The sequence below is a fragment of the Lupinus angustifolius genome, unplaced genomic scaffold (genome assembly GCF_001865875.1).
Source record: "Lupinus angustifolius cultivar Tanjil unplaced genomic scaffold, LupAngTanjil_v1.0 Scaffold_22_58, whole genome shotgun sequence".
Taxonomy (NCBI): Eukaryota; Viridiplantae; Streptophyta; class Magnoliopsida; order Fabales; family Fabaceae; genus Lupinus; species Lupinus angustifolius.
In genome coordinates this window covers 21,771-30,180 of record NW_017719814.1, presented here as the reverse complement: position 1 = coordinate 30,180, position 8,410 = coordinate 21,771, and the positions used below count along the sequence as shown (strand labels likewise).

Below are 8,410 nucleotides of genomic sequence, written 5' to 3'. Positions count from 1 at the left end.
ATATATATATATATATATATATATATATATATATATATATATATATATATATATATATATATATATATATATATATATATATATATATATATATATATATATATATATATATATATATATATATATATATATATATATATATATATATATATATATATATATATATATATATATATATATATATATATATATATATATATATATATATATATATATATTTTACTAACTGTTAATATGACAATGCAGTATACAAACAAAATGCATAATTCATAATATACAAACAGATTTGGAAAAAACAGAAATCACTTCATTCCTTTTATTTTATTTTCATGTTCTGCAGAATATAGCAGAACAAAACAGTACAGAATAGAAAAATATAGGGTTTAGGATTCCATTTCTGTTTTCTTTACTTGTTACTGTGATGCAGCGGAAATAATTATATATGAGTTCTTTAAACATTCAAGAACACATTTTAAAACATCATTCAGGATCGAATTAAAATTAATGGAAAACTATAAGTTCTTCAACACAGTGCTCTGATACCATATGTAAACTTTATTTGAAGTCATGTATAAATGGATCTTAAGAAATCATAGTTTTCACACCCATAAGAATAGTTACAGATTACTAACATTTCCTCATGGCGATACGATCCTTCATTTAGTTGTTGTTTGGTGTTCTTGATTTATAGAGTAACTTTTATATCTCTTTCCCGTTCCTACTATGTTATTCCTTAAGTGATGGTTGATAGAGCAATCTTTATCGGCAGAGATAGAGACAATGTTTCTGGTCTTTTTCTTGTTAGTATAATGCTTCCATCAAGCAATATATATAGGTTCTTTCCCAAGAGTCTTACCATTTCATTGATATAATAACTCTTCATCCAAGAGTTATATCATCCAAACAATGAAATATTACATTCATTCATATCACAAGAGGCATATTTCTTATAAATAATAGCTGCAAGAGCTCTCCACTTTAGTAGACTTATGAGGATCTTCAAAATGTGTTCCTAAGTATCGTATACATCTTCGAGAGACTTCATTCCTTTAATTATAATTGGAAAATTTCCGTAAACCTAACCAATGTTTTCTCCATCTTCCATTTTGAACAGCTCGTATTTTCTATAAAACATGCTTACTTTGGATTCCTTTACTTTTCTTGTTCCAACATGGGTAACATGAAGTGAATCCCACATTTCTTTTGTTATTTCACAGGCACAAACTATAAAATAACGTATCGATTGTCATTAAGGACCATATATCATCTTTGCTTAAGGAACTTTACTCCTCTATCATTTACTCCAATGTAAGGACCATCTTCAATGATATCCCACAAATAAGAGTTAGTACACTATAAAAATCACTTCATTATATCTTTCTAGTAACACTGCTTTGTTTGGTTTGGAGAAAAAAATAAGATGAGAGAAAATAAAAAGAAATAGTATGAGTAGAAAAGAAAAATGAAAAAAATGAGTTGATGCTAAGAGTTGTTTAATAAGAAAGAAATATAAAAAAATTAGAAAGGAGAGAAAATATGTTTTACAAAAAAACAATTTTACCCTTTAAATAATAATGAGAATTTGATAAAGCTAATGGTACAATTGTAAATGTAAAAAACTATCATTTTTACCATTTTGTCTCACATGAGAGAAGAAATTAAAAGTTAGTGGGTCCCACCACTTTTATTTTCTTTCTCCCCATGCTCTCTCCTCCAAATGACAGAAACATTCTCAATCTCCTTCAACTCTCTCATTCTTTCTATTTCTTTGCTAATTCTTTCCTACCAAACAAATCAATAATCTTCTCCATTGAAATATGAAGGCCTTGCCATTGAGGATCCTTCCTTAGTATGACTATTGCTTGTACTAGTTGCTCATATCATCTCCGAGGGCCTTTTCCTCTACACTATTAAGTGTTCAACTTAGAGGCTTAACTCTGATGCAGCTTAAATAATTGAATAAAATACAGTAAGGAGGTTGAATCATGTTTACCAAAAAATTTCTTAATTTAAAAAGGTTTGGTTTGAGACATGCAATTTAAAAACAATTTAAAACTTAGACAAATGAATCACTTTTTTCAACAGAAATGATTCAAAGACGATTAAATCCTCTTGGATAAATCTTAATGGAAACTAAGTTTTAATAAAAGGATTGATATCTATATGGTAAAATCCATTAATTAAAAGCTGGCACAAAATTAAACAAAAGAGACATAAGAGTTTATAGATATCAAACATTATTTTATACTATTATTCTCAATCTCACACGATACATCTAATTTCTTGGAAGCACAACGTTTCACTATAATCAATCATGATTACAAAATGATTTTGTTTGCACTCTTAGAAGCTCTAGGATTAATACAGACAAGTATTATTTACATACATAATCTCTCTATACTCAAACACTAAAATGAAATAATATGTTAATAAAGAGTTTATATTTACAAGTCATTTCAATTACACTCACAAAGTCATATAAATATGAAAGTAAAAGATTGAGTTAAATACTAAATGATTGAATAACAATTATTCAATTTAGCTCAGTATTATTAAATTAAAGAAAGTCTGAAGTAAATAACTTTCAATGAGTTTTAGTCTTTTCGATACTTCAATCAAGTGATTTGCATTTTCTATTCTTTATTGTTGAGACTATTTATAGATTGTTCATTTATTATATGTAATGAAGTGGCCATTGCAATGTTGTAGAACTCTGGCATTTAACATTTATGTTTGTTTAGAACAACTTCAACAATTAAGTTCTTCTTCTTCTTTGTGCTTCTGCAATTCCATTAGTGCTTCATTGACGTTATAATCTACATTAAATGCCTTGAAGTGATTAAAACTACTTGATGTGAGAGAAATTAGCCTTTTTGCAGAGCAAGTCAGGGGGTTGCAGTTTGGTTTTCTCCTTTCAGTAGAGAACATTAATTTTAAAGCAATAAAAGTTCCTTTTGCTTTTAGCAAAAGTTGATGAAAGTTCTGATATGGTTAATTTGATCCTAAAGGTCTTCAAACTTATCAATAAAGTGTCAAGGTTTCTGATTGAAGACTTGAATAACTTCTTTCTAATATATTGTTCCATCACATTAACAATATGGTTGTGGATAAAAATCTTATAATTCATAAATTTGATAGTTCTTGAAGTTCATACGGGTCAAATTTCCAAACAAATCCGGAAATAGACTTTTGTGATTGTCATAAGTAAATAATAATTATGAATGAAAAAATCTCTTATCAGACTCAACAATTCATGGTAATTGTTTGATTTCGTGTTTACTTTAAAGTAGATGAGTTAAAAAATTCAAGTGATTCAATCTTAGTATACTTGTCTATTTAGAATCATTAAATAGTTCATCAACACTTATGAATGTGTTCTATAGTGCATACATCTTATGTATGTCTAATAGGAAGGCTATTGTTCCCCGGATAAATCAAGCATTTAGGTACATCTACTGTACCTACAACTATTGGAATACCTTAATCTTGTTTGATAATGCAATTGGTGTTAGACATGTTTGACGAACTTATAATGAGAAATGTGTGTGTTCATGTTGCTTGTACAATTAATCTTGGGTGTGGTACCATGTACCTCCACACCCATTTGCATCACGGTAAATTAGTGATTTCATTTTACCATGTTATTTCACATGAGTTAAGTTTACTTCACTTATATAGGTGGTCTAGCATAAAGTTAAACTTTATTGGACTTCCTCATGAAGATTTGGCCAACTACAAAGCATATATAGATCGCATACAAGTTAACTTTATTACCACTTATAATATCGTTGACTTTCATGCGATCTACATTTCTCATTATAAGTTCGTCAAATATGTCTAACACCAATTAATCACTTCAAGGCATATGAAGCACTAATGGAGTTGCAGAAAATTGAATATTTTTGGTAATTCTTCTCTTTCCCCCTCTTCTTCCCTCTCCCATCTCCATTTTCATCAATTCTCCATCTTTATTATTCTTACCACTTTAATGCTCTAAATTGTAATGAATAACTAAGATTAGGAAGAGATCTCAGACAATAATTTTATAGTACGAAAATCAAGCATTACTATGACGAATGAGTAAGATATAAATAATTTATTTCATACTTTATAATGGATAACCAAATTGAAACATAAAAAAACACAAAGGACCAAAATTGTAGAGACAAAAGTACATTAACCTGACATAAATATTAGTTATTGAGATAGAGAGACAAGAGTTTCAACCCTAGATCCTAGGAGAAATATGAGCCTCTAATGGAGTTTTCATCACAACTGTGAATTCCTCTTTTTCAGACAAATCAACATCACCTCCATTTGAAACCTTCCAATCAAAGTTCAAAACCAAATTAGCCACAAAGTACTCTAAATGAAGCATTGCCAAACTATAGGCAGGACAAATCCTCCTCCCAGCCCCAAACGGCATCATCTTTATCTCCTTGCTACAAGTTATATCAAACCCTTCAAGTCGACTACCGTCCTCATTCAAGAACCTTTCGGGCTTAAATGTCATAGGATCCTCCCACACCTTAGGGTCTCGTCCAATCTCAGCCACCATGAAATTCACTAACCCTTTCTTAGGCACCAAGTAACCATTGAAAGCAACATCTTCAGTCACTGCATGCGGCAACACAAAATGTGCTGGAGGATGGCGCCTAAGGGATTCTAAAACCACAGCCTTCAGATAAGGTAGTTTGTCCAAGTCTTCTTCACGTACCTCTTCCTTCTCTTCTTTATCACTCACTGCCATAACTTTTTTAATTTCATCCACAATCCTTTGTTGTATGTGAGGGTACTTCACCAAATTTGCCATGATCCATTGTAATGCCGTGGACGTTGTGTCTGTGCCTATAGGAGATAAAATAACCAGCGAAGTAAAAACTCAAATGCATGAAAAATAGGGTAAAGTCCTAAACATGTGATTTAGTCCTTGAACTTTGTAATGTGTAAAAAGGATCTAAAGTTTGTATTAAAAACAATTTCATAATATAAAAGTTAGAACTAAATGGAAATGCCACATGCAAAACAAAATCGAATTTATTACCTATAGACAATGGTTATGCTGTTTATACAAACATATACAATTTATATTAATAAGGAATATTTAAGGAACTAAAAAATAATATTTTTTAAATAAACTTTCCTTTTATAATTAGAAAAATTCCAAATTCCAAATTATGATATATAGTAAGTATTTTTTGTAAGATTTTTTATATAGAAATGTTAGGCATAAAAGTAAGTGTTTAATATATATACACTAAGTAAAGATTTTTTTGAAGAGTAAATATTTTTACATGTTCAATGCATCATTTACAATTTATGTATAATCCTTTTATCTAAGGGACAATAAAGATTAACACATGAATAAGGATAGCAATATAATCTGAACTCATATGTATCCATCCGATCCAAATCTGATTTTGACTAGGTAAACCCAATTTGACTAGGTTTTGGTCTAGGTTTATTTTTCCAACCCGTTGGAGTTTGAACCCTCATGTGTGTATACTAAAACTATCTTTATATATGTGTTCAGGTTAAAGTATAGAGTAGGGCGGGGTTGGGGAAACCTGAAACCTTATGAGTTGGGGATAGGGTTCAACCCTAGTGGATTCGGCTTCAAGGACGTTGAAATTTGATCTCTCCCAACATCATTGTCATCTCTACATATAATGATAGAGGATGATGCACTAATGTTGTAAAAGAATTTTACACTACCTATGCATAAAAACTATTTTCTTAGTATCTAAAATTATTGTAAGATCTATTAAAATGGGAGTTAACCTAACTCACACTTTCTCTAGATACCTGCACTGAGAAACTCTGAACACAATGTCACAATTTCACTTTCATCTAGGTTGCGTTGTCCTTCAATGGGCAACTTCAAATCTAATAAAGTATCCACATACGCTCTAGGATTATTATTGTCATTGCATAATCCACTTTTATTTGCTTCCTTCCTCGCTCTGATAAGCGGAACCAAAACCTCTTCCTGGTTGCTCCGTAGTTTCAATAACTCCTCCCAACGTTTTCGGAGCAAAATCTTAGTAATTTTGGGCCAATAATTTAATACATTGAATCTCTTGAGCGAGACAAGCAAACTACGTTCTGCTTTTTCAATGTCATTAAGTATCTTGTCATCAACTCGTTCACCGAAACACATGAAGACGAGCAATGCGAACATGGCATGTTGAAAATGATCCACGATTTTAATAGAGACACTTGATTTTATATCAAATTTGAGACGTTTGAGAAGGATGTCGAGGACCCACATTCGAGTTTGTGCGAAGTATTTGACTCGAGAAGGGTGGAGCATCTCGGCGGTGAGATTGCGGCGGAGGGTGCACCATGTGGTGCCATAGGAGCTAGAGTTGATGTTATGTTGGTTGCTGTTTAAGATTTTTTCTGTAGGAAGGGTTATGGGCCGGTCTGAGAAGACGGAGCCGTTTTGGACTAAGATCTGCAATTAACAACAATTAACTTGTGCCCATAAATAACATTATTTTTATCATAATTTTGAAAAATTGCAGAAAAAATATGACTAACCACAATTGCCACAACATTATCATTTGAAGAATCTAAAATTGTAATATAGCATCCACGGGGGTTAAATATAAAATCCTAAAAGGGTTCAAATATTTTAACCCATATTTAAGCAAAGGATTTTCTAGTTCTCGAAACTATGGTGATTTGATTGGAAAATTTGGTCAAAAATAAATAAAAGCATGAGTTTGAATACAATAAACCAACATAATAATTAAAAAAGTATTGCTTACTTGATGAGCGAGGGAGCGGTCGTTGATGAATATGGCGGGCCTAGAACCAATGCGGAGGGTGACAATGGGACCATACTTAGTGTGAAGGTTTTTGAGTATTGGCTCTATTTGGGAAAGGGATTTGGTTAGCCATATTAATGGGGTGATGATTGGGATATGGGTAGGGCCAGGAGGGAATGGGTTATTGATTTTGGTGGTGGGTGATAGAAGAGAAAGCACGGCTCTTAACAGAAAAATGAGACAGAGAGATGCTGTGATGGTGAACCAGGTCTCCATGTGTGAAAAAGTGAATGGATAGTATGTGAATAATTGCTTTAGAAAATTAGGATTTTATATATACTAGCGTATCGACAGCTACTTTATGTCTCTGCATTTTTATTTGTTTGTATTAAATATTTAAGAGAATCGTATTATATTTTTTGTGATAAAAAAATATGAAAATGAGTTGTAATTCTTTTAAAAAACCACATTAATAATATAATATTTAGGTATGTAACTTTCTCTAACTCCTATTAATATTTTTTATTATGTATAAAAACATTGTAATAATAGTTAATTAAAAGGGTAAAATAGGCAATAAGAAATTACACCATATTAAGTAGTTATAAGATGTTTTGGCTTTATATATACTAGTGTATACATGCACTTCGTGCCTGCCGACGAATATTGTGTGATACTATATACTCAATTTTTATATATTTCATTTTTTTGAATTAAATGTATTTTTGTGTTTGGTGTACTTTATATTTTTTTTTTGTTCACGATGATGTTTAATTTAAGGTGAGATATGTGATTAATTAATGTACTGGTGGTAGTTGCTTAGGATTATATGGTTTTTTTTGTAAAAATTAAATAATATTAAGGACAATATATGAAATAAAAATTACACTATGAGGGAAGTTATAAAAATAGTAAATATATCTCAATCAATAATATTGAAACAAAAATATAAACTTGTTTATGCAATATATTGGACCAAAAACAGAAGAAAAAGTATAATAATTTATTGATTAAGAGTGTTATCAAGTGTGAGTGTTCAGCAAATATTTAATTATTAATTTTTTATTTTCAATATATTTTTCAATCAGTTATGGACAAAATTATTGACTAAAAAGGAAAATATAAAAAATATAATATAAATCAAACAACCATTACATTTTTAAAATAATATATTTTTGCAAGGCAACTAATAGATAGGAACATAAATAGTATATGACAAGAATAATAAATTACACAGGTATATGTAATAGAATCATTGCATTTCTTAAATAATATATTTTTCTTGCAAAGCAACAAATAAATAGGAACATAAATAATATATGACAAGGATAATGAAATTATACAGATATAATATGTATAGCGCTTATTTAATGAAATTATCATCAAGCCTAGGGATTGCAACATGGGCACAAATGCATATCTATACTTATACCTATATTATTTGCAGGTATTTATATCAATAGTAAGTATTCAACAGATTTCAATTTTAATTATATTTATTTTATATTTTATAATAATCAATATATAAAAATAATTATTCTTTAAGTAATATTATATGTATATGGTAATTTTATGAGTATAGTCCAATCATTAAACTTTATTATAAAATAATAATAAAATAAATAAAATATAATGGT

The 8,410-nt window shown here is 29.7% G+C and overlaps 1 protein-coding gene across 1 annotated transcript; it reads right to left on the bottom strand.

The window, feature by feature from the left end:
* Positions 1-4,157: 4,157 nt before the first annotated feature.
* On the bottom strand, positions 4,158-7,073 carry LOC109338348 (cytochrome P450 89A2-like). The gene is made up of 3 exons (XM_019575557.1): positions 6,774-7,073; positions 5,806-6,457; positions 4,158-4,848 (listed from the first exon to the last, which is right to left on the bottom strand). Exons 1-3 carry the CDS (start codon positions 7,047-7,049, stop codon positions 4,229-4,231), a joined length of 1,548 nt encoding a protein of 515 aa, XP_019431102.1. The 5' UTR covers positions 7,050-7,073; the 3' UTR covers positions 4,158-4,228.
* Between the last annotated feature and the right edge of the window lie 1,337 nt (positions 7,074-8,410).

Coding starts and splice junctions, on each gene's coding strand:
- LOC109338348 (XM_019575557.1), bottom strand. CDS start 7,049: ATGGAGACCTGGTTCACCATCACAGCATCTCTCTGTCTCATTTTTCTG. Junction 6,458..6,773: donor ACCGCTCCCTCGCTCATCAA/GTAAGCAATACT, acceptor TGTTAATTGCAG/ATCTTAGTCCAAAACGGCTC. Junction 4,849..5,805: donor TTCAGAGTTTCTCAGTGCAG/GTATCTAGAGAA, acceptor TATCTCCTATAG/GCACAGACACAACGTCCACG.